Source organism: Grammomys surdaster, unplaced genomic scaffold (assembly GCF_004785775.1).
Source record: "Grammomys surdaster isolate TR1022 unplaced genomic scaffold, NIH_TR_1.0 213, whole genome shotgun sequence".
Lineage (NCBI taxonomy): Eukaryota > Metazoa > Chordata > Mammalia > Rodentia > Muridae > Grammomys > Grammomys surdaster.
Genome location: NW_021604658.1, coordinates 1,562,529 through 1,587,712, shown reverse-complemented (window position 1 = coordinate 1,587,712; position 25,184 = coordinate 1,562,529). Strand labels below are relative to the sequence as shown.

Genomic DNA, 25,184 nt, shown 5'->3' with positions numbered 1-25,184 from the left:
GGCTAGCATAGAACTTACTGTGCAGCTCAGATAGGCCTCAAATGTAGAACAGGAGACAAGTGTGGTGGTGCATGCCTTTGATCCCAGTATTGGTTGGCAGAGACAGGCAGAACTCTGTGAGTTTGAGGCCAGCCTCATCGTACAGCAAATTCTAGAGCATCTGGGGGGGGGGTACATAGAGAAACTCTCAAAAAATTGGAGCACTCCTCCTGTCTCAAATGCTGGGATTACTGGCATGAGCCTCTGGATAGTCTTAGTGATTTTTCATATGGATACGCTAAAATTTTTAACCTATAACTGCTGTTAATTGATTAGAAGTTAAAAATGTAGCCATTATGTAAGTAAGTTTTTTTATTGTCTCTTAATGTTCATCCTCAAAGGAAACAGACTTCATTGAAAATAGCTGCAAAGCCTGTGGCAGCGCTGAAGCTGGTAATACTTGTGTAGAAGTAATTGTTACCAATGAAAGCACATCATGTACCTGTCCTAGCAGTGGCAATCTTTTGGGGTCCCCTAAAATAAAGAAAGGTGAGTAAAGAATTGTTTTTAGAAATGAACTCTTGTTGGGCATGGTGGCACACACCTTGAATCCCAGCACTCAGGAAGCAGAGGGGACCCCGTCTCAAAAAAAATGGTTTTTTGTTTTTTAGTAATTCATCCTTTTTTATTTTATGTGCATATTGGTGTTTTGCCTGCATATATGTTTTTACAGACACTTGTGTACCAACATGTGGATGCTGGGAATTGAACCTGGGTCCTCTGGAAGAACAGCCAATGCTCTTAACCACTAAGCTATCTCTTGAGCCTCCCTCCCCCAAAACAAAATTCAAATATATTCTTTTCAATATAAGTGGTTTTAGAGATTTTTGGAATTAATTGGATTTTTTTGTTGTTGTTTGTTTATAATTTTTATCTATTTATTTATGTATATGAATATACTGTTGGTGTCTTCAGACACATCAGAAGACGGCATCAGGTCCCATTACAGATAATTGTGAGCCACCATGTGGGTGCTGGGGATTGAACTCAGGACCTCTTAACCACTAAGCTATCTCTCCAGCTCTGGAATTAGTATTGTTTGCTTTTCAAGACTCGGTTCCTTTTTAGACATGACTGTCCTGGAACTCACTATGTATACTGGGCTGATCTCAAACTCTAAGATCTGTCTGTCTCTGCCTATTAAGTTCTGGGACTAAAAAGCATATACCACCACTGCTCTGCTAGAGTTAGAATTTTAAAATATGTTTTATCACTTCAGTATCATATGATCATCAGATACTTAATATTTCTTTTCTTACAATACACAAACCATGGAAATAGTAATCATACTTTCATTATGTTCTATAAGCAATAAAATTGGATATTTTTCTCTAGATCCTGAGTTTTTATTTTCACCTGCTGTATTTTCAGGTATGTCTCCACACTGTAATGGTAGTGACTGTGGATATTCATCTAGCATGGAAGGAAGTGAAACAGGTTCTCGAGAAGGTTCAGATGTTGCCTGCACCGAGGGAATTTGTAACCATGATGAACATGGTATGCTTGGGTTAAGCATCCTAGTTAGTATCTATAACATGGCTGATAGAACACCATAAATAGGAAGGATTATTAATTTTTACAGGTGAAGATTCCTGTGTTCACCACTGTGAAGACAAAGAAGATGATGGTGATAGTTGTGTTGAATGTTGGGCAAATTCTGAAGAAAATAACACAAAAGGAAAAAATAAAAAGAAGAAAAAGAAAAGCAAGATGTTGAAATGCGATGAACATGTAAGTGTGATTTGCAATTATAAATCTTTGCAGTTGAAAACAACCTATTTTACTTCAATTGGCTAATTGATAAGGTTGATAAGGGCTTTTTAAAAATGAGTATTTTAAACTGGACAGTGGTGACACATGCCTTAATCTCACCACTGGAAGGCAGAGGCAGGCAGATCTCTGAATTCAAGGCTAGCCTAACTACAGAGTGAGTTCCAGGACAGCCAGGGCTACATAGAGAAGTCCTATCTTGAGAAAGCAAACAAGGGTTAGTGTTTTATTTAGTTTGATTACTTGTTCGTTTTGTAGGTATGGATATGGAGAGGGAGTGTTTATTTGTCCAGAAGTTCTGGTGAATGGTAAATCTGGCTACTGATCTTTTTAATAACACTATGTAATTATTTTTTCTTTAGATTTATTTCTTTTATATGTATGAATACCTTCATGTATGTCTGTGCACCATATGCCTGCTTGGTGCCTGCAGAGAATAGAAGAGAGTACAGGGTTTCTTGGGAATTGGAGTTAGGATGACTTTTCATATCACCATGTGAGTCCTAGGAATTGAACCTGGATCCTTTGCAGGTGCTGTAAGCTGCTGAGCCATCTCTCTAGGCCCAATACTTTATTATTTTAATTAGCTATATAATTTTGAGAACTTTGTTAGTTTTTCTGTTTACACAAATTAGGATATAGAGTGTTTTAGGTTCCATGAAGATGAAGTAAAGTTATGTAGCAGGTTAGCACACTCTGTAATGGTGTTAGTGTATGTAAACATCAGCGGCTGCTGTTAACTTGCTGTGACTTGTCAAGCCCGGTACTGTAGATTTATTTCGTTTTTGACTGTCTTGTCTGGATTGTCTAGGCTAAGCTGAAGCCCACTGAGCACCTAGGATGTTTGTTGTTTTTCCTTGGATAATAAGTGCTGCTGTTTTTCCCTTTTTCCTTGGAAAATCTCTTGCCCTGGTTTCAGATCCAAAAACTTGGAAGCTGTATTACAGATCCAGGTAATCGAGAGACCTCAGGAAACACCATGCACACAGTGTTTCACCGTGACAAGACCAAAGATGCACATCCTGAGAGTTGTTGCAGCACTGAGAAGGGTGGGCAGCCATTGCCTTGGTTTGAGCATAGGAAAAATGTACCACAGTTCACAGAACCTACAGAAATGTCATTTGGTCCTGACTCTGGAAAAGGTGCCAAGAGCTTAGTTGAACTTCTTGTAAGTAGTTCATGATATCTTACTATGTATTGGGGAGTATATTTGAACGTTTCAGGTAGGAAACAGAATAGTTAAATGAAAGATGACTTTATTTCTATTCTTTCACTGATGGCTTTTGTGACTTCTGGAGTATGTTGTCTTCTTATTGTTTGTCTCAAAGTTAGAGCAGTTTGGGGAGAGTAAGAAGTGGCACCATGTCTAGGAATCTGTCTTGAGTTATTGTATACAAAATGTATCCACATGGCAGTATAGTACTCACCGTTCCAGATGTGGAAAAAATATTGAATAAGTATAATTTCAGTTCCCCAAAGGAAGAGGAAGAAAGATTAACAGTTTGACTCATGCTCAGCCACACAGAGAGTCTCATCCTAGGATGAGACCCTGTCTTAAGTCTCCTACAGTCACTCCTTCCAGAAGAAAAACAATAAAAAATAACTTGAACTAAAGATGCATTCCAAGATAATTCCTTCAAGTGGCACATAGGAGGAAAGTATGACTGGCCTTGGGAGAGCTGTAAATTGATTCCACCTCCTAAAGGATCAACTGAACTATACTGGATTGCCAGTGTCCACTGTGTAGCATGTGATTGAGCATGAAAAAAGAAAGAGAGAAGACTGCTATCCCTGCCGTTATTTAAGTCTTGGTGGAAGTGCCTTTTGGAATATTAAGAATTTTATTATTTCATTTTTGTGTATGTTGTAAAGTTCAGTGGTGATTCTATATAACGTACTTTTTAAGTTTAAAAAAGTTATATTTTACTTAATTTGTTGAAATAAAAGTTTTAACATAGGACTGGCTAGAGATAAGTCTGCTTATTTAAAAATTGCTGATTATTTGTATCCATCTTTTATTAGTCATTTTAAAAGGCAGAGACTTATGGTAAAAGGTAGGCTCATAGGTATATAGTGGGTAATTACCAAGCCGAGGTAGGTTTTATTTTCACTAGTTTCTAAGATGGGTTGCATGATGCTTATTCTGTAAGCGTTCCAGATAGAGATTATGTGACTGGGTAGAAACTAAAAGCTAGGCTGCTTTAATTTTTAGTTGCCCGACCAAGCATAGTTTTTTGCATTCTTTGTCATGGTCTTAACTACTGCTTTAATTTGCAGGATGAGTCTGAATGTACTTCAGATGAGGAAATCTTTATCTCACAAGATGAAATACAGTCATTTATGGCTAATAACCAGTCTTTCTACAGCAATAGAGAACAATACCGACAGCATCTGAAGGAGAAATTTAATAAATACTGCCGCTTAAATGATCACAAGAGGCCCGTTTGTAGTGGCTGGCTGACAACGGCTGGAGCAAATTAAATAAATAAAATAGCTCTGTCTTTCAATGAAACACTCAAGATGACTACTGCGCCTTCTCTTTTAAAAACTCCTAATTTAGTGACTTCTGGCAAAATTTTACCTTAAATCTTAAATCAATGTGATTCCTTGTTTTGGGAGACGGTGGAGGTAACCTCATTCATTTGTTCTTTCTTCAGGCTTGTGTTTTAGTTGCGTGGCTATGCAGGCCTGCCTATGATTTAAGCCATCTCTTCATTAAACGTTTCTCTTCCTGTGAGACTTTCTAAAGCAACTTAGTGGCAAAAGTAATGTTGTACTTACACCTCTGTACAGAAATGACAGCTGGATATATGGTTTACAGTAGACATCCACTTGCAAAGCGTCTGGACAAAATGTTAAAGGCAATGTGCAAAATTTAAAATAAAGAGTATTTATTAATACGGATAGTAGAATGTGGTGTACATGTTTCTACTCAATGTAGTGGTACTTTAGTATTTGCCACTCATAAACTTTGTGCTTGGCCATTGTTGATGGAGAGAGCATGAAGAACAAATGAGGGTAGAGATTCAGACTGCCCAAGACTGAATTCTTCCTTTTGATGAGACTTGATAACTGAGAAAAGCAGTTTCTAGTCTTGTTCTTAAAGAATAAATGCAATTAAACGCTGGCTAGCATCTTCCTTTCTCATGAGACTTGAATTGCCATACTAGAAGTTGCCAAAGAGGCAACAGAAACACCTTAAGAGGTTCATATTGACAAAAGAAAGAAAACAGAATGTTGGTAATCAGCCTTTAAGACTGGGAGGGAAGGATTCATGAGGACTGACTACATTGTACTTTATTTTCCAACATGAACTCAGTATGGCTTTACAGTCACCACTTGTCACAAGCTGTCTTGAGTACCGAAGGCAAGAGATTGTTGGGAGTAGTATTTTGTTGCCATTTGTTAGGTCAGGTCGGTGATGGAGAGATGACTGTTAGTAAGATGCTTGTAAGAACCTGAGTTCCGCCGAGCGGTGGTGGCGCACGCCTTTAATCCCAGCACTCGGGAGGCAGAGGCAGGCGGATTTCTGAGTTCGAGGCCAGCCTGGTCTACAGAGTGAGTTCCAGGACAGCCCGGGCTATACAGAGAAACCCTGTCTCGAAAAACCAAAAAAAAAAAAAAAAAAAAAAGAACCTGAGTTCCATCCCCAAAACACACTACATGTTGCGTGAGGGATAAGACTGGGTAATTGGGGTTAAAAGGAAAAGGACTAAATACATACACTGTATGAATCTGTTAAAGAATAAATAAAGACAAAAGTCATAAAAAGAAAAATCGCAGTGCTGGGCATCAGAGACAGATCCTGAGACTTACTGGCTTGCTGACCTACTGAACTGGTGCTCCGGGACAAAGAGAGACCCTGTCTCAAACAAGATGGGGTTAGTAAGGGGAGAGGGTGTTTGCCACCAGTCCTCAAAACCCAAGTCTGTTTCCTGGGATGCACATGGAGAGAACTGATCCCCAAATGTCCCCTCTGACAGCATGTGGCATGCATGTCTGCCACTGATAAATGTATACATGTATTTTGGGGTTTTGTTGTTTTTGAAACTTGCCATGTAGATTAGGCAGGTCTTGAGCTCATGGAGATCTGCCTGCCTGTTTTTCAAATTCTGGTATTAAATATGTGTGCCACTATATACGTCATAAAAGAAAGATGGACTGATACTGAGGAACCACACCAATTTACTCCGCTCTGTACATACACATGCTTGGGCACTTGTATATAAATGCATTTGACACACAACACACAAGAACTAGGTTGAATATCACCACAAATGCATAGTTAGGGCTTTGTGCCTCTGTAACAACACTTGGTCGCCAGAGAAAGTAGTAGGACATCATGTCTGGGCAGTGGGGCTAGGGTGAATTGTAGGGGCTTCCTGTCAATAAGATCTCAAATGGCTAATAGTGGTGCTTAGGTTCAGTTTTCATCATTGGTATCTTTTGTCAATAAGGCCTCACTGCAGCTCAGACTGGCCTTGAACTGAAGATGACCCTCTTACCTCAGCCTCATTAGTGTATGATGTGTTTATAGGTGTGAGCCACCACACCATAGGTAGTTGATGGCGTTTCTTTGATCAGCCTTCTGAATTGTCTTTAAAATGGATTGTAGATCACTGAGCAACATATCAAAACTTTGGAAAGAAACTCTTAGCTAGGCAATTTTTTTATTAGGTGTTTACTCTGACAACTGAACTACATTCCTGGCTACATATCCACAAAAGCAATAGTTTAGTTTTAATTCTTGCTCTCGCGTCCATACGAAGGAAAGCCAAATGGGTGCTTATTGAGTGAAAAATTTTTATTCCTATTTTTAAAGATTTATTTTAATGTATGAATACACTGTAGCTGTCTTCAGACACACCAGAAGAGGGCATTAGATCTCATTACGGATGGTCGTGAGCCACCATGTGGTTGCTGTGAGTTGAACTCAGGACCTTTGGAAGAGCAGTCAGTGCTCTTAAACACTGAGCCATCTCTCCAGTCCTATTTTTAAAATGTGCATTGGTATTCTTGGTTGACTGTTTGTGTGAGGATATTGGATCCCCTAGAGCCGGAGATACAGATCATTGTAAGCTGCCAGGTGAATGCTGGGAATCCAACCAAGGTCCTCTGGAAAGGGCAGGCAGTGTTGTTAGCTTCTTGAGCCATCTCTGGCCCCAAGTGAATTTATTTTTTCTTTTAAAGTCAAGGTCTCACTAGTTGACCCTGACCTCAAATTTAGAATTATGCCTCAGCCTTCTAGGACTTAATCAATATGGCTTGTGTGACTGGTAGGCAGGTGCCTGACCTTTGAGCTAATCCATCTCCAGCAATCATAAAGAATGGCTATCTGAAGAAGGCAGACATCAGTGTTTTCGAGACAGGGTTTCTTTGTAGTTCCAGTTGTCCTGGAACTCACTGTCTACACCAGGCTGGCATCAAACTCGAGATCTGCCCCGAGTGCTGGGATCGAAGGCATACACCACCACCACCACCACCTGCCAATATCAGGCATTTTAAATCCTGAGTGGCCAGAGAATAAAGGGAGTCCTGCCTGATGTGAACAAAACTGACAACCCAGTACTGGAGAATGAAGTGAAAACGGTTAGGCACACTCCTGTCCTAGGATTAGGTTGCTGGTCACACCATCACACCCCTTTATGTGCCAGTATAGTTACTGTTTTCTTTTTGAGAAAGTCTCTTGTTCCAGTTGGTCTGGAATTCACTCTGTAGTAAAGGATGGCCTTGAAACTAGTTAAACTATGTCTCCTTACCGGCTTGTGCCAGCAAACCTTGTAGTAGAGCCCTCTGTTGAGTCTTATAAGGGTATATTATACATGTTGTCTAAAGACATGTCTGCCACGTGATGTTCAAATTGTCAGCTCTTGCAGGTAACCGTTGATGTACATCGTGTAACATTTGCACCCATGTAAGACTGGGAGTGGGTGCTGTCAAGGATGGTTGAAGACCATGGCGCCATTTAGGTGTAGAGTACAATACTTGGGTATTTTAACTATTTACTTCATGACTACTAAGGGCAAAGAATCAAGTCAACTGGTCTTCATGCAGAGACACTTAAGCTTTTTGGACTGAATCCTGTCAGTCACCAGTGGTTTGGGAGGGCACTGGAGTAACCTTTAGGTCCCCCATCTTGTCCTCAGGCCTCTGGAAGTAGGGGTGATTGAGCAAAGGAGGCCTTGAGTGCGTGCGTCCTCTTCCTCGCGGCTGGAGGCTCTCCACCGCAAAGGGAAGCGCTCACGGTAAAAAGCAACTCCACAGGCTGTCAGGCCCCACTTCCGCGGTGGGCCCCTACCCTCAAGGCTGTGCGGTTTCCGCCTGCCGCGGGAGGGACGGGCTCGCGCGCGGGCGCGGGCGTGGCCGGAAAAGGTGGCCACTCGGACGCCATGTGGCCCAATACCGAGGTCCCGAGGGCGGAGCCCCGGCCGGAGGCCGGCCCGCCGGGGGGTGGGTCTAGGCGTAGCTCCAACATTTCCAAGTTGCCGGCGACCGCCCCTGCAGTGACCAGGGAGCCACCGAGCTTCAGTAACCGTAGACGAAGCTCCGCGACCCCAGTGCCTGGTTCGCCGAACGAGGTGGGCAGACGGCTCGGGATCATGACCAGAGCTGGCATGGAGCGGTGGCGCGACCGGCTGGCACTGGTGACTGGAGCCTCGGGGGGCATCGGTGCGGCCGTGGCCCGGGCATTAGTCCAGCAGGGACTGAAGGTTGTGGGTTGTGCCCGCACCGTTGGCAACATCGAGGTAAGGCTCCGCTGGGTAGCCGGGACGCTCTGGGGGAGGGGGACGTCGTTTCCACGGGGTAGGGCTCTGAGTGGGGGAGGGAGAGTGGCCGAGGCTGAAGCCAGGGACCCTGCTCTTACCAGCCTGCTACCCCAGGGCCATTTGCAACGGCCTTGAAGGCAGAAATGATAGATGTTTAGTAGCGAGAAGACCTACCTTCTCTCTAAGTCCTATTTTTATAAAGAGCCATTCACTCCTGATAGCCTATGCCGCAGTGTACCAAATCCTGACCCCTGGTATTCTCTTCCCTTACCCCTACCATCTTGTGCCCCTCATACAGGCAGGTGAAAGAGGAAACCAGAGAGGGGTCAAGGGCTAGCTAGGGAGCCAGGGAGAAGGAAAGAAAACTGGCTAGCCTAAGTGGCTAAGTTAGTTTCCTCTTGTCCCTAGACCTCACCCCAGCCACACCGAGTAAAGAGCTGGCCAACCAATGAGCAGGAGCTAGAGGTCCTGAGTGTTTGACCCATGACTGAGGGTGGGGTTAGGGTGGAAGCTAGCTCTCCTTTCAATTAATATCTGAGTCTCCGTTCACATGCCAGGAGCCTAGATGGTGACTGGAATATTTACTTATAGATTCTTCTCTTTTTCCGGATTCATTTTCCTAGATGGGACTGAATAGGTGAAACAGAGCATTACACATGTAAGTCTTGAGAAGACCAAGTGTTAGGGACCCAGAACTCCCTAGGTTTTCTCTTAACATGCTTTTGGGAGTTACTGGAGATATGAGCAGCATCAGATCAGAAAAGACGGGGAGGAGATGGCCATTTGGGAGAAGACAAGAGAAATTCCTATTATTTGCCCTGGCAGGACCACCATCAGGTGTGTGGGTTAGTCCTTACCTGTAGGGCTCTATCTTCACCATGGCTCAAAGTCCTCTGACAGAAAAGGGTAAGGAGGCCTTGGGTGGAGGCAAAGGGAGAAGGTGTTGCAGGAAGGAGGACTGTCCCCTCCCCAGCTACTGGCCAAAGGTACACTTTATAGCCTCTCAGATAATCCCAAGGTCACCTGGCTCTACCATTGCCTCACTTCGCCACCCCCCCCCCCAGAAGCACATGGCCCAGCCCCAGCCCCAGCTTTGGAGCCTAGAGGATTAAGGCCAGGATTGGACAACTGGATTCCCTAGTTTTTTGGTTTTAGTTTTGATTCCCTAGTTCTGAAGCCGCTCTTGCCTTCTCTTCCACTTCTCTACCCTAAGGCAGTAAAGGGCTGAATTCCCTGAATCCCTAGGGAATCTCCAAACAGATCATTAAGCTCTAGGGTGGCTGCATGTCATTAAGAGAGAACATCTTTGCTGTGTGGGGATAGCCCTTGATTTCAGGTCATTCTGGAAAGTAGATGGAGCTGGCAGAAGTGAAGCAAGGAGAGACAATGGCAGGGAGATGAGTAACGTTACACACACACATAGATTCACACACAGACACACATACAGACCCACAGACATACATATAGACACACAGACATACACACATACACACATACAGACCCACAGACATACATACACACATACAGACCCACAGACATACATATAGACACACAGACATATACACATACAGACCCACAGACATACATATAGACATCCAGACATACACACATACAGACCCACAGACATACACACATATAGACACACAGGCATACACATGTATAGACATACAGACATACATATAGACACACAGACATACACACATATAGACACACAGGCATACACACAGACACACACACACACACACACACACACATAGACACACAGACACACACACACAGACACACACATACACACACAGACATACACACACAGACATACACATATAGATACACAGACATACACACACAGACACACATACACACAGCTTTGCTGTTGGAGATTTTTAGTCTGGAGTGGAGTGAATTCTTGGGTTTCTTGTTCACTATCTGTTTTTATTCATTGATGAATTTGCTGATATTAAAACTAAGTTTGGGTTCTGGAATTCTCCTGGGAGAAATCCTATTCCATGAAGTAACCATGGACAGTAAAGTCAGGTGGAAGGGGGCTTCTGAGTCCTAGAGGGGCACCATTTTTTAACTCACAGAAAGTTACAGCAGTAAAGAGCCTGACATAGCACTGGGGAGGCAGAGGTAGGCAGACCTCCATGAGTTCAAGGACACCCTGGTCTACCTATCCAGTTCCAGGACAGCCAGGACTACATAGAAAGACCCCGTCTCAAAAAACAAAAAGAAAAAGAACAGGAAAGAATTTATTTGGTCACCTGATTGAGCCTTTTATTTCTAGCTTCACTGGGGAGGAGGAAGGGGCTCTAGGCCAGGGCAGTTAGCCAAACTGGCCTTCCTCTAGGCCAGCTTCTCCCCACACCCCACTGCAGTCACACAGTCACCTTCACAAGGCTCGGTCACTTACTGGCCTCCCACAGCCTACTTGCTTCCAACTTCTAAATGTCAGTTCCCTCTGCTCAGTGACTCTGCTTTCTTGGGGCTCTATAGTATGTCCAGAGGACATGCACAGGGAGTGTCTAGTGGCTGGTGTCTAAGAGTAGGTGAGGAAAACTTGGGATGGGGCAGAAGGGATTAGAGAGTCTGTCTTGACATCCTGACCACTTGTAGGGAGAAAGAGGAGATTGAGCTCCACTGAGAGCTGTGTCTAGGGCTCATCTTTTAAGTTCTGTCTGCTTTCCAGGAAGAGAAGGTGGCAGTTCAGAGCTGAGCCCTTCTGGGAGGGACTGGCTGATGTTAAAGAGAAGAGAATTTGGGCCCTGGAGTAACCAGCTCAGGGTCTCTTGGCAGTAGTGGAAGAATGATGTTGGGCCAGAAGTATATATAGATTTACTTCCAGATATTGGGGAAGGTACCAAAGAGAAATCTCCCTTGCGTCCCAGGACCCCTGCCTCCTTCTTTCTCCTTAGCACTGAAGGCTTTTATGTATATGTGAGACTCCTTCTTGATCAGCTTGGTTATTCTCCTTCACTCAGGGAGTGTCCCCAACTCCTTGGACTTTGACCAGACAGACCAAGCTTTGGGGATGAGCAGACCCTGCCTCTCTCATATAGCCAAAAGGTGGCTGTCACTAGAGCACTCTGGGTAGTGACTTGGGAGGGAAGGCTGACCCTGGGTGAGGAGGTTTGGGAGTGAGCAGCACACCCCAGTTAGACCCCTGTTGGGTTTCATAGGAGCTGGCTGCTGAATGTAAGAGTGCAGGCTACCCCGGGACTTTGATCCCCTACAGATGTGACCTGTCAAATGAGGAGGACATCCTCTCCATGTTCTCGGCTGTCCGATCCCAGCACAGTGGCGTGGATATCTGCATCAACAATGCCGGCATGGCCCGGCCTGACACCCTGCTCTCAGGCAGCACCAGCGGATGGAAGGACATGTTCAATGTAAGGGTTCTAGAAGTGGGGCCAGGGGCTGGGTGGTGAGAGGAGAGTAGAAACCAGGGGCCTACAAGACAGAGGAAACCTGGGGATAGTTTCCTACCAGGGCAGTTTTTGATTTACCACTTACTGTTTGTCTCACAAGTGAGTGGATAAACGTCCTTCCAGGTCTCGATAATAGTTCTTAAACTCTAGACTGATTGGGATGGAGGAAAGACTGCAGAGGAGAGAACTGTAGTTTGTGAATGTCCCCTGCCCATGCTGGATACCTGGGAACATGGTCTTAGGGGGTGAAAGGGAACAGGGATGAGAGAAGCTATGTTTTCACTCTGCCCACTGTAACTGTATGCCTCAGGCAAATTCATGACAGCCTCTGAGCTTAAGTCCTTTCAAACTTAATTGGTTTACAATTCCTGTATCCCTAATTAAGTCTGACGCCTAAATCATCAATATCACAAACTCCACTGTCTTCAGGTATGTTCTACAGAGTGTGGGAGAGCATATGGCCTTGTAAAGGGGTGGCCCCTGCTCAAATTCAGGTTAGTTGTTCCACGGCAGTATGGGCAGATCTTTGATTTAAGAGAAATGGGGAGTCTGTATTATGCTCCAGAGCATGTGCAGGCCCCGAGGCTGGTGAGACGGTTCAGTGGATGAAGGTGCTTACTATTAAGACCCAAGAGAAAAGAGTCAGTTCCTACAAGTTGTCCTGTGGCCTCCACATTAGCAGTGACACACACACACACACACAAAGTAAATAAGTAAATGTAATAAGAGCATGCGCATGTCAAACACAGTACATGTGTTTGAAGGCATGTATTTCCAACTTCAGGTTGTATTATAGGGTGACATTTGGGCCATGATTCTCAACCTGTGAGTTATGACCCCTTTAGAAGGGCATCAAATGACTCTTCCACAGGGGTTATCTAAGACCTCCAGAAAACGGAGATATTTACATTATGGTTCATAACAGCAAAATTACCATTATGAAGTAGCAACGAAAATAATGGTTGGTGGTCAGCACAACATGAGGAACTGTATTAAAGGGTCTCAGTATTAGGACGGCTGAGAACTACTTCCTTATGGTGTGAAAGTATTTAAGAGGCTGAAAGTGATGCCATAGCCCTCTCTACATCTGGTTAATAGGTCAATATTAATAGGTACTTAGAAGTGAAACACTGAACAAGAAAAACGAAGCCTTGACTTCTGGGAGATCAGAGTGATAACCCTCACGTGTAGAGGCATATATCTAAACCTGGTCCTCAACTTGCCCACCTGTAAAAGGAGGTACTCCTAAGTGCCCAAGGCCCCTTTGTTCTGAATATCACCTACGTCCATTAGCCCCATCCTAGTAGGCCCTAGACCTAGGGGGCTTCCTTCATGCTCCTAGGGATTTGTTTGTCTTCCATATTCCCTACAATACCACCCTGTTAAGAGGACCAGAAACAGGGCTGATCCTCTCTACGTCCTAATATTCAAGTGTTGCTGAAGCAGGTCTTCACTGAGGGTGTTCTGTCCTGATGCCTGGGTGACACCTGATAAAGTGAACCAGCTAGTCTGCCAGCTGTCCCTCTCATCTGAAGAGGAGAGAGGCAGGAGGACCCGATGAAAACTTTATCTCTTCTGGCCTCTCTGGCAAGGCTAATGGGTGGAGCAGACAGCAGACAGGCGCTTCATAGCTGATAGCTCAGACCTCTGCTCTGTGAATGGTGGGGACTTGAGGTCACCTCTGCTGGGAGGGGCAAGAGACCCTACCCTCTGAAGATTCCCCACACCTGGACCTGTCACCAAGGTATAGATTAAAGGCAGCTGTGTGAGCCTCCTCTACACATGATGTGCGGGGATTACACTGGAGCAGAGTGGCTGAGAAGAGCAGGGAGAGAGGAGCTGGGTTCTTTGTATGAAGAAAAAGATTTAGGCCATTCCAAGAGAGTTTTCAATCTGTTTAGGAGGGGGCAGGTCTGGACACTGTCCCTGAGCAGAGTGACTGGTTTCCTGAGGGAGAGAGGTCTGACTGTGGGCAGATGGTCAGCAGAGTGTCCTGGGCTTGAGTGGGAGGCTCATTCCTACAGAGACTCAGCCAGGGAAGGAGCTGCCTCTGCTGGAGAGGCAGCTGCGAGGGGTGGGTCATCCACAGAGAGCGCACCCCCATCCTCACCACCCCCGTGCTCCGTAGCTCTTACAGCTACGCACTGGGCCCAAGCTGGAGACACTCCATTGCCTTTCCTGGCCCACAGGTGAACGTGCTGGCCCTCAGCATCTGCACTCGGGAAGCTTATCAGTCCATGAAGGAGCGGAATGTCGACGACGGGCACATCATTAACATCAACAGGTGAGGCCAGGTGGCTGAGGCTCAGGTCTTGGGACACCCTTCAGATAGGGATCTATCTGTCGCAGCTCATCCAACCTCTAGACAGCAGCTTCTTTGGTAGCGAAATAGGATTTAATATCCAAACGGCATGAATCTGACAGAGGGGAATGCCCACTTCTGGTTGTCTAGAGTGGGCGCTCAGCCTCTGCTGTCTGTAGCCAGTGCCTGGGAACTCTCCTGGGACCCAGCGCCACTGTGCCTCTTCCTCAGGCTCTGGGACCCATCTGCCTTGAGGTACAAAGAGACTGCATAGGCTCTACCATAGGAGTGCCCACTGTCTGTTGAGAGCATGGCCTGCACCAACCCCAGAGATCTCCCAGTGGACACATATCAGTAAGCACACAGATGACACTGTGAGGCTATCTGGCTGTAGAAGTGAGTGTGTAGTCAGCAGAAGGTCAGCTCTCAGGCAAAGCAGGTTTCAGGAGCTGTGTAGACAACAGAGACCAGCTTTATTCAGTGGACTGTAGGGGTAGCCATCAGAGTTTCCTCCAGCAAGGGTTCCCTGTCGGCCTCTGGGTGACGAGGCCGACCAGGGTAATAGGAGCACTGCCCGTGGCTGTGGAACTTTACTCTCTCCTCTCTCCCCTTCCCTTCTTCCACCCAGCATGTGTGGCCACCGAGTCCCACCCCAGTCTGTGATCCATTTCTATAGTGCGACTAAGTATGCCGTCACTGCACTGACAGAGGGACTAAGGCAAGAGCTTCTGGAGGCCCAGACCCATATCCGGGCCACGGTGAGGCTGTGGTCTAGCCCTGGTGGGAATGGCGTGGGCCCAGCCCTCCAGCCTGCACATGCCCAGGAAGGCCTGCTGAGAGCCTCTGGGCTCAACAGTGCACAGGTCCTTGGCACTGCTGCTCCTTACAGGGACTGTCACCTCAAGGCCAAGGGCCAGACTTAACGCTTTGAGTGGGAGAGGGACAACTTGAAGGGAACATGGAATAAGGCTAAGAAAAATCACACACAGTGACTGGATACCAGCACTCTGGGCTCTCTTCTCTAGAAAAGCACATGACTTTGGGTAAATCACTGAGCCTACCTAAGCCTCAGTCTTCACATCTGTGAAATGGAAGGATGCTTTAGGGAATACCATTTTATAAAGCATTAACCATATAGGAAGGGCTCCATATATAGTGCAGGGTCTTGTGAGAGTTTCCAGTCGGAACTCTTAGTGGTGACTTTGGAAGGCGGAGAACAGTTGAGGACACGTGGCAGATGTCACTGTGAAGCAGGAGCCCTGTGGCCTCGATCTTTTCCCCCTTTACCTCCACAAGGGCTATAAAGCTCAGGCTGACCAGGACCTCTCTGTTGGCCCAGTGTATCTCTCCAGGCTTGGTGGAGACACAGTTCGCCTTCAAACTCTATGACAAGGACCCAAGGGAAGCAGCTGCCACCTATGAACACATAAAGGTGGGTCTCCTTTTGAGCCTAGGAAAGCCACTCAGTCCTTAAGTCGTCTCAGACTGTACCCTCTGCTGAGCTTGTCACCCCTGGAGGGTTGGGGGTGGGGATGTTAGAGTCCCTCGGAGGTGGGAAGGAACTTGGATCAGGGTCAGGTCTACCCTTGTCTCAACACCCTCCCAACCCCCACCCCTGCTCTCAGTGTCTCAGACCAGAAGATGTGGCCGAGGCTGTCATCTATGTCCTCAGCACCCCCCCACATGTTCAGGTGAGTGTGGCCTTAGCTGTCTCCCCACTGGGAAGAGCCTAACAGTGCCCAGAAGTGGGCAGCAGGGAGTCCCTAAGCGGGTGGCTGCCTCAGACCCTCTGCCTTCCACAGGTTGGAGACATCCAGATGAGGCCCACAGAGCAGGTGACCTAGTGTTCTGTGGGGAGCTCCTACCTCCCCTACCCTTCACGGCTTGCCTCCTGCCTCTGGATTTTAGGTGTTGATTTTTGGACCCTGGATCTTACTTTCTATATCCACCCCACTAAGAGATAGACAGGTCGTCAGATTATTCCCATTACAAATGTGAAAAAATGGGCTGGGGAGAAAAGACATAATCGAGACTGCTTTATCTAACTTTTCCCGAGTCCCCCTCCTGGGGCTCCTTAACCTTTGCTCTCCTGTGCCTCTTCCTTTTGACCCAGGAAAGGGATGTGGCCAAAAGAGGCGTTGCTCTATCCTCCTGCACCCCACCCCTACCCCTTAGGGTTGGAGCAGCAGAGACCTCATCTTTTATCTGTATGGTTGTCCAGGGTTCCAGGCTCCCCTTCCCAGCCCACCAATCCCCCTCCCCCTGCCCACCAGCTCTCCAGCCAAGTTTTGGCCGTTACCCTGGGGTCCTCACTTCACTCTGACCACGGCTACAGAGTATCAGGGTCTGTCTCCTACTGCATTTCACCACAACAATTAAAGAGAAAGATTGCAACCTACTCTGCCTTCAGAAGTATCTTTCAGTTTTTTCCCCCTTCTTGTCGATCAGTGTAGCTGGTGTCTCAGAATTTCTTCCAGGTAACTGGGAAGGTAGATAGATTTGGAACATTACTTCTGGAGTGGGAACAGGAGATAGTTAGTTCCAGGCCAGCCAAGGAGCCAAGGATACATATGTCTCCAAAATACATAAGTGAATAAGTAAGTACAAACACTGGCTGCTCTAGAGGAGCTAAGCTTGATTCCCAGAACCCTCGTGTTGATTCTAGTCCCAGGGAATCCTACACCCTCCTCTCTTCTCCTGGGGCACCAGGCACACATGTGGTCTCTACAGCTGTAGAGACAGACAATATGCCCCCACACCTGAAAGAATTTTGAAAAATAAAGTAAGTTGGAGCCATGTAATACCGGTGCACACCTTTAATTCCAACATTCGAGAAGCTGAAGCAGGGGGATCTCCATGAATGTTGAGGCCAGTCTGGACTACACAACGAGTTTCAGGCCATCTATGAGGTCTCCTTAGTGAGACATTGATTCAAAAGGGGTGAGAGGGAAGGGAGTTAGAGAAATGGCTCAAAAGGTAAAAGCACTGGCTGCTCTTCCAGAGGACCCTGGTAGAATTCTCAGCACCCACATGGCCATTCACAATTGTAACTTCAGTTCTAGGGGACCCACACCCTCACAGACATACATGCAGGCAAAAAACCAATGCACATAAAAAATTAAAAGGAATCATTAGGAAAACGGAAAAAAAGTTTAAAAAGACGAGGCTGAAAAGAATTACTAGAAGTCTGGGCAACGAGCAAAGGAGTCCCAGCATTACCATGGGCTAAGGGCATCGGTCGTTTGAGAGGCTCGTTGGCGCTTTTCACTTCAATGGTCGGGAGATGGGAAATTCTTGGGGTTTTGCTGGCTGGTGCTGAGAGTCTGAGAGGATAAGCTTCTGGGGTGGGGGTGGGGGGAAGTCCCAACTATGACGTTGTGCCTGGATGTAGGAAGGCACCAAGACTCACGATTGAACAGATGGCCAACTGTTGCCATAAGTTAGTCTTTGCAGATGAGTACGTGAATGCGGCTATCTCAGCCTCCTAACTTACCGGGAGCAGGCCAAGGTTAGCTCAGCATCAGCACAGCCTCTGGGTTCGCCTGCGTCCGTGGAGGCAGTGCGAGCCGCCCCTCTAGGGGGTGCTGTGGAGACAAGGTTGCCGTCAAGTGCGCGTGTGCGTCATCGGACAGGGGGCTGGGCCTCCAGAACCCGGAAGCCGGGGACCCACGTGGGAGTCTGGGAGGCGACTCTCTTGGCTCGAGTGTCAGGTTGTGGGCAGTCTTTGAGCGCGGACGAAGTGTGGGAGGCCAACGAGTCCTCCCCAGCTGTCAGTGGAGTCCCGGGCGCTGCTGGAGCAATGCGACTCCTCTGGACGGTCGGATGCTTCGATCGCCTGATTGCCCGCCATTTCTCCTCGGTGGCTCGGCGCGGAGAGTGGCCTGGCGGGGAGGAGCTGAGTCGCTTGGTTCTGGATGACCTGGCGCCGGCCCAGCGGCTGGAACGTCTATTTGGCCTGTCCCCATGCCTCCTGGCCTTGAGGGCCGCCCGCCGGCGCGTGGCCCGGCTCCTGCTCCAGGCCGGTAAGGCTGGGCTGCAGGGGGAGCGGGCCGAGCTGCTCCGGGTAGCCGAGGCTCGGGGGATCCCTGTCTTGAGGCCCAGGCGTCAGAAACTGGATGCCTTGTGCGACTACCAGGTGCACCAGGGCGTCTGCATGGAGGTGAGCCCGCTGCGACCCCGGCCTTGCGATGAGGTGGCAGACACGAGCTCAGGCGACGACCCTCAGCAGCTGTGGCTCGTCCTTGAGGGGCTCCAGGATCCCCGCAATCTTGGAGCTGTGATGCGCTCCGCTCACTTCCTCGGAGTAGACAGGGTCATCACCAGCCGGAGAAACAGGCACGGACGTCCCTTAATTCCGTTTGCGCCCGATCTGGAGGCGGTGCCAAGTTCCTAAGCACCTGGTGGGGAGCCCGGGGGTGTATAGGGCGCGGGGCTGGAGATTTCCGGGTTTAACACGGATCGTGGGGAACCTTTGCAGCTGTCCGCTTACTCCAGTAGTCAGCAAGGCCAGCGCTGGGGCTATGGAGGTGATGGACGTGTTCGCCACTCCTGACCTGCCCGGTTTTTTGCAGGTAAAGTGGGACGAGAGATGGGAAGAAGAGGCGATGAGTTTAGCTCGGGTTCATAAAGCTACTTCCAGCTAGCAGTGGATTGGGGGTGTGCGGAGAGGAGGGGACGTGGTGGCATTGATTCCTACGACCTTCTAAGTTCCCCCTGGAAGAATCCCAGGGCCTTTAAAATAGAGCATCGTCTGAAGTTAGGGATTTCCTTGCCTCATTTACTTTTTACTACACGCCTTGGCCACCTGTGTCAGCAAGTCAGTGTCTGACACCAGTGGGACTTAAGCAGTATTCTAGGGAACTGGTGGACAGGAGTCGTGGATACCTGGAATAGAAGTTCAACTTGAAACCGATTTAAACAAGGCTTTGCAAGGGGCAAATTTTAGCTGTGTATTTCCTAGCTACACCCTAGGGGGCAGCATTGCCTGGCATTTGACAGTCCCTCTGCCCTCTGTCCTTCCCTGGTCCCCACCCCCATCCCTCAGTGAGAAAATAACCTTGAAAAGAGGCGGAAGAAAACTGCCTAATAAACTTATACTCAAGCCTCGTGTCTGATTTCAGATCTTCCAGTAACCACGCAGGCGTGATGACACGTCTGTAGTTCAGTTGTGGAGGTGGAGACAGAAAGACTGTTCATTTCAAGGCCAGCCTGGGCTACATGAGACCCAGTCACAAAGCAAAACAAGACAACAAAATCAGAAAACTAAAAAGAAACATAATTTTATTCAATATACCACAAATGTTATCATTAAAACATACATTTTAAATATTAATGAAGAATATTGAAACAGGGTATTGTGTGGCCCAGGCTGGCCTCAGATCCACAGAAATCTTCCTGCATCAGCTTCCTTATAGGTCTGTGTCACCATGCCCAGCTTAAATCCCATTTTGAAATGTTTATACATAATACACCTCAATTTGGAATAGCCATATTTCAGTCCTTAATAGTTGCGTGTACTAGGGCTGGAGAGATGGCTTAACAGTTAAGAGCACTGACTGCTCTCCCAGGAGACCCACACTTGATTCCTAGCACCCACATGGTGGCTCACTACCATCTATAACTCCAGTTCCGAGGGATCTGATGCCGTCTTCTGATCTCCCTAGGCATTTGATCACATGTGGTGCATATACTTACATGCAGTTAAACCCTCATACATGTAAAAAAAAAAGTTACTATCTTTAGAAAGTGATCAAGTGTGTCCAGTGGTTTTCATACTGACCAGCACATGTCTAGAAGCATGTCTGGCTTCATCTCGTAAGCACCCTTCTTCTGAGGAACTCTGGCCGAGACTGGTGGGAAGTGGAGTCCTCTCCTCATGTCCAATACTCCCTGCCAGCAGCTGGGCCACAGAATTGTTTCCACCTGTTACTGGGAACGAGCTAGAGTCAGCAGCCAGCCTTGTACCCACTCCACTGCCTACCAAAGCCTGCTCCAGCAATGGCAGCCCCACTGCAGAATACCAAGAGTGTTCTCTCTGTTGTCTGACCTCATGTCTGTCAGATCCTTACATACCAGATCAAAGCCCTCGACACTCACACAAGACACTCACACGATCCTTCATGTTGCTTCAAAGGTCCGTTCTTAGTTCTCATATGCTTGACAAGTCCACAGCATCTAACACAGATGATCATTCCTCACCCCCTTTTTTTCCATCACTTTTTTTTTTTCAGTGCTATCAATCAAACTCAGCTTCTTACATCAGGTAGACATGCTGCCCCTGAACCACAGCCTCACCCGCTCCCCCTGACCTTCCCTTTGCCTCTGCACTCTCCTGTAGGCATCACCGGTGATTTCTCTTCAATCCCATGACCTCCAAACACTGTCACGTTCCAAGTCTTGGGCTTGGATCTCTTTTATGTAAATTCCCTTATTTTAGCTTTTTGAGAAAGGGATTGGCTGTGTAACCAACCTCAGATTCATGATCCTCCTGTTTCAGCCTCTCAAGTTCGTGTGTGTGTGTGTGTGTGTGTGTGTGTGTGTGTGTACTCTCTGGAGTGGGTTTTTCCTTGCCATGTGGGCTCAGATTTGGTAACCAGTGCCTTTATGCACTGAGCCCTTTTCTGGCTTAAGCTTCCACATTTATTTATTTATTTATGTTTTTTTGAGACAGGGTTTCTCTGTGTATCCTTGGCTGTCCTGGAGCTCACCCTGTAGATCAGTCTGGCCTGAACTCACAGGGATCCGCCAGCCTCTGCCTTCCGAGTGCTGAGATTAAAGTTATGTGCTGCCACCACCACCACCATCATCATCAAATTTAAACTCCTGACTTTCCATACCCCAATTCCAGATTATTCCATTCCTCTTTTCCACTCCCACAGTGGGCATTTCAAACTCCCCGTTTCCAGGACTGACCATCTGTTTTTCTAGGACCTGTCTAGCTCAGTTGTTTAGCCCAGACATTATCTTTGACTTCTTGATCCCATAGCTACGTCCCCAAATCCTTGTCCTTGGAGTCACTGCCACACCATCCCCACTTCTCACTGATACACTGGTCCGAGTTCCCAGCTTCCTGGCCTGAGGCTTAGGTCTCAGCGTGGCAGGCACAATGAGTCAGACGTTTGCTCATAAACTTTCAGAGCACTAAGTCTGTGGTATATACTTGTAATCCCAGAACCTGAGAGACTTAAGACAGGAAGATCACCATGGGTTCAGGGCCAGCCTGGGGTTCATAGTGAGCTCATAACTTTTTATTTTTTAAGGTTTATTTACTTTATGTATGTGAGTACACTGTCACTCTCTTCAGACACCCCAGAAAAGGTCATTGGATCCCATTACAGATGGTTGTGAGCCATCATGCGGTTGCTGAGAATTGAACTCAGGACCTCTGGAAAAGCAGTCAGTGCTCTTAACCACTGAGCCATCTCTCCAGCTCATGAGCTCATATCTCAAAAACCAAGACAACAGTTCAAAGCTTTTATATCAGTATAAAGGCCCTATGTTTCCAGTGGCCCTTGAGACCTAACCCTATGTGGCCATTGTCCTGCCACTGACCAACTTAACAGTCCTTAGGTATGATGAGTAGGCGGGGTCTTTGGGCCACCATACATGCATATATCCCTGTCTGGAACCTTCTCCTACTGTCTATGAGACACTCATTGGTTATCTTCAGGTCTGATTTTTGCTGTCCCTTCAAAGGGGACTTCTCTCGCCCTGCCGCATAGCTGTGATTTTAGTCTGTGTGTTCTTGACCCCATCCTCAGGGCCCAGAACAGATCCAGGCCAGGCAGAGGTCCTGACTGACTTCCTGACTAAGTTGAAGTCATCTCTCAGTGAATGTGTGTGTGCAAGGCTGGGCTCCTCCTTGACCATGGCGCTAATGAAGATTTGGTGAAGCAGCACATGGTATTTTCTTCTCTCTTCTAGGCCAAGGCCCAGCAGGGATGGCTCGTGGTGGGCACAGTGGGCTGCCCAGGTCCTGAGATCTCCCAGTCCTCTAAGGTCCCCATCATTAGCTGCTTAGAGTTCGTCTGGGACCGACCTACTCTCCTGGTGCTGGGTAGGTAGGCTATACCTGCTTTTATATTTGCAGATGTCTTTCCTAAGCATGTGGACGTCTGGCTGGTGCTCACTAACACTGTCTCCTGTTTTGCAGGCAATGAGGGCTCTGGTCTGTCCCAGGAGGTTTTTGCCTCCTGCCAGCTGCTCCTTACCATTCTGCCCAGACGACACCTGCCTCCCGGTCTTGAGTCCTTGAATGTGTCTGTGGCTACAGGTGAGTCTGCACCTTCCCTCTCCTCTCCTCTCGTTCTCTGACTGATTTATCCTGAGCAAGCTTCTCCCTCTGTGTCTCACTTGTATGTGCAACACAGGTGTGCCCTGCCTGTGTTGTGACCCTCCTTATCTTCCCCTTGCCTTTAGGAATTCTTCTACACTCCATTTGCAGCCAGAAGAAAGATTTCCCTGTACAGTAGAAAGGACAGCTTCAAGACTCCTGAGAACCCTTAGCTACATCTGAAGGACTCAGAGAAGCCCAGTACCCAGGACTACCATTGTGGTCAGAAAAGCAGGCCAAATGTGGGCTGACATAGACTGTCTGAGATGCTCATGTGTAGGAATCAGAATGAGTCACACAACCACCAATCCTCAGGCTTGGATGTAATGGGCCCTCTCTGTGGAGACCAAAAGCTTTATATCCAGTTGGAAATGGTAGTTTGCTAATTTCCAGGACGGGTTAGGACAGTCAGTATCTGTCCTGGATCCCAGTAGAAGTCAGGGGGCTGTCGTGGCATGTGGAGGAGCCAGGCAGTCAGTGCAGGGTGTGTGGAATGTGAGGGTGAGATTGCAGAGGGAAGCTGAGTGCACAGGTACATATCTCAGGGTGATGCAGATGAGACCCTAGATCACATCCAGCGAGCCCTTAGCAGCTGAGCGGTCATGCCCAGTCTCTCCATTAGGTGGCAGTCTTGCTCTTTGTACCGAGGTTTTGCAGCCCCTTTGCAGGGAAACCCCATCTCGAGGGGAGGGGTAGAATTAGAGATACGGAAAATAGCCAATGGCTTCCAGACACTGGCCAGTCCAGCCCAGTGGAGGGAACATATGACTCCAGGCCCTTGTTGCCTTTGAGTCTGAGAGGCTGTGAAGTCAGGGTCGCTTGTGCAACCCCACTAGGCTTGGTCCCCTCCTCCAGGGTCCCACAGGTGGAGCAGACGTGGTTTTGCCGAGCAGTGGTCTCACTCTGGGCTGCATGTTGGCACACCTAATAAGCTTTAAAGAAGCAAGGCGGACACAGCAGCTCCTGTGTGCTGCCAGGGATTAATGTTCTGTGTGCTTGTGGAATCCTAACACTTGCTATTTAGCTGAGGGTTACCTTGAACTTTTGACCCTCTTGCCCCACTATGCCCAATTTATACGTCGCTGGGGATAGATCCCAGAGCTTAGTGCAAGCTGGACGTTCACTCTACCAAGCAAGCTACATCTGAGTCCTCGGCTGGATAATTCTTTGCTGTAGGAACCGTCCTGAGCATCGTGACAGCTATGCCACTAGATAGCAGGAAGTCTGCACCCCGTCTCTCATTATGAAACCAAAACTGTCTCCGCACGTGACCGCATCATCTCTGACCGCCAGCCCTGAGTGTGGGATGGGAGGACAGCAGCCGTTGAATTGTAATCCGAGATGCTGTGAGAGTTGGGATGAGTTGACTCCACGCCGTCTTTACATCCTCGGAAGATGTATATAGTAGGTGCTCAATAAATAAATGAACACCCCCCCTCCCTCTGTAATCTCCCTGGAGTTGATCTGTAGGAGCCGAAGAGCTATGTCCACTTACTACAAAATCTGAATCTGTTTACAAAGGACCTGTAGTAGTAACTTGTCTTGTTGCTGTTTGAGAAAAACCTGTTAAAAACATCTAAAGGAAGGGTTTGAGTTTGAAGAAATACTGTCAATTCCTCATAACAGGGAAGACATAGCAGTAGGATGGGTGTGAGGCAGTGCACCCCATCATGGCAGGAAGTGGGGTGAAGGATGCTGGTGCTCAGCTCACTTTCCCCCTCTTCGTTTAGTTCAGGACTCCAGCCACGGCACGGTGCTCCCCACACTCAGGGAGAGTCTTCCCTTAGTCTTCCCTGGAGCACCCTCACAGCCATGCTCCCAGGTGTATCTCCCCAGTGATTCCAAACCCAGGCAAAGAATGAAGATGAACCGACACAGGGCCCACGATTGCCTTAAAGCTTTCCTCCCAAAAAAGACAGTGAACCTTTTTGTCAGCACCCTTCCCTGCCAGCCTCAGATGCTCCAAGGTCTGCTGAGCTCGAGCCCAACAGTGTGCTGCCTCTCTCCAGAGCCTAGGACGGGATTTGGATGGTTTTGTTTTTGTTTTGTATTTTGTATTGTTTTGTCATTTTTATTAACTCAAATAGAGATTTTTAACATTGCATGTGCCTTGGAGCCATGGGGCAGAGAAGAGAGTAGCTGTTAGTGCCCAGAGATACCAGATCAATTAAATAACAGTCTCCTGGGGCTGTAGGGGTGGCTCAATGGTTAGAGCAGCGGCTGCTCTTCAGAGGTCTTGAGTTCATTTCCCAGCAACCACATGGTGGCCCACAACCATCTGAAATAAACCTTTAAATATAAATAAATAAATGTCTCCAGGGAAGGAGCCCAGTGTCACTCTTGCCTTTCTTTGCTTCATATTCTCTCTCTCTCTCTCTCTCTTCTCTCTCTCTCTCTCTCTCTCTTCTCTCTCTCTCTCTCTTGTGTGTGTGTGTGTGTGTGTATCAGTCACAATACACATGTGGAAGTCAGAGGACAACTTGCTGGAGTCCTTTTCTTCTACCATGTGAGTTCAGGGGGTTAAACTCAAGTCACCAGGCCCAAGGACA

At 47.5% G+C, this 25,184-nt stretch overlaps 3 protein-coding genes across 7 annotated transcripts in view; all 3 read left to right on the top strand.

Annotated features, from left to right (window-relative positions):
• Positions 1 to 4,721, top strand: part of Ggnbp2 (gametogenetin binding protein 2) — a 29,967-nt gene extending 25,246 nt beyond the window's left edge. For all 5 annotated transcript variants that reach the window (XM_028772270.1, XM_028772272.1, XM_028772268.1 and 2 more), the window contains 5 exons: positions 381 to 528; positions 1,411 to 1,536; positions 1,622 to 1,770; positions 2,729 to 2,977; positions 4,087 to 4,721. In XM_028772270.1, the coding sequence (XP_028628103.1) occupies positions 381 to 528; positions 1,411 to 1,536; positions 1,622 to 1,770; positions 2,729 to 2,977; positions 4,087 to 4,290 (876 nt within the window). In that variant the 3' untranslated portion in view covers positions 4,291 to 4,721. The remainder of the gene's footprint in view (positions 1 to 380; positions 529 to 1,410; positions 1,537 to 1,621; positions 1,771 to 2,728; positions 2,978 to 4,086) is intronic.
• A 3,581-nt stretch (positions 4,722 to 8,302) lies between these two features.
• On the top strand, positions 8,303 to 16,701 carry Dhrs11 (dehydrogenase/reductase 11). The gene is made up of 7 exons (XM_028772371.1): positions 8,303 to 8,555; positions 11,753 to 11,962; positions 14,191 to 14,285; positions 14,932 to 15,061; positions 15,643 to 15,735; positions 15,929 to 15,994; positions 16,106 to 16,701. Exons 1-7 carry the CDS (start codon positions 8,409 to 8,411, stop codon positions 16,145 to 16,147), a joined length of 783 nt encoding a protein of 260 aa, XP_028628204.1. The 5' UTR covers positions 8,303 to 8,408; the 3' UTR covers positions 16,148 to 16,701.
• Positions 16,702 to 18,053: 1,352 nt separating this feature from the next.
• On the top strand, positions 18,054 to 24,972 carry Mrm1 (mitochondrial rRNA methyltransferase 1). Its single transcript, XM_028772421.1, has 5 exons — positions 18,054 to 18,638; positions 18,781 to 18,874; positions 22,227 to 22,359; positions 22,456 to 22,575; positions 22,722 to 24,972. The coding sequence occupies exons 1-5, from the start codon at positions 18,103 to 18,105 to the stop codon at positions 22,772 to 22,774; spliced, it is 936 nt and encodes a 311-aa protein (XP_028628254.1). The 5' UTR covers positions 18,054 to 18,102; the 3' UTR covers positions 22,775 to 24,972.
• Positions 24,973 to 25,184: the final 212 nt, after the last annotated feature.

Excerpts from the sequence above, each read along its gene's own strand:
- Mrm1 (XM_028772421.1), top strand. The coding sequence starts at position 18,103 with ATGCGACTCCTCTGGACGGTCGGATGCTTCGATCGCCTGATTGCCCGC. Across the intron at positions 18,639-18,780 it reads ATCACCAGCCGGAGAAACAG|CTGTCCGCTTACTCCAGTAG; the intron begins GCACGGACGTCC and ends GAACCTTTGCAG. Across the intron at positions 22,576-22,721 it reads GAATGTGTCTGTGGCTACAG|GAATTCTTCTACACTCCATT; the intron begins GTGAGTCTGCAC and ends CCTTGCCTTTAG.
- Dhrs11 (XM_028772371.1), top strand. The coding sequence starts at position 8,409 with ATGACCAGAGCTGGCATGGAGCGGTGGCGCGACCGGCTGGCACTGGTG. Across the intron at positions 15,736-15,928 it reads CCACCTATGAACACATAAAG|TGTCTCAGACCAGAAGATGT; the intron begins GTGGGTCTCCTT and ends CCCTGCTCTCAG. Across the intron at positions 15,995-16,105 it reads GCACCCCCCCACATGTTCAG|GTTGGAGACATCCAGATGAG; the intron begins GTGAGTGTGGCC and ends TGCCTTCCACAG.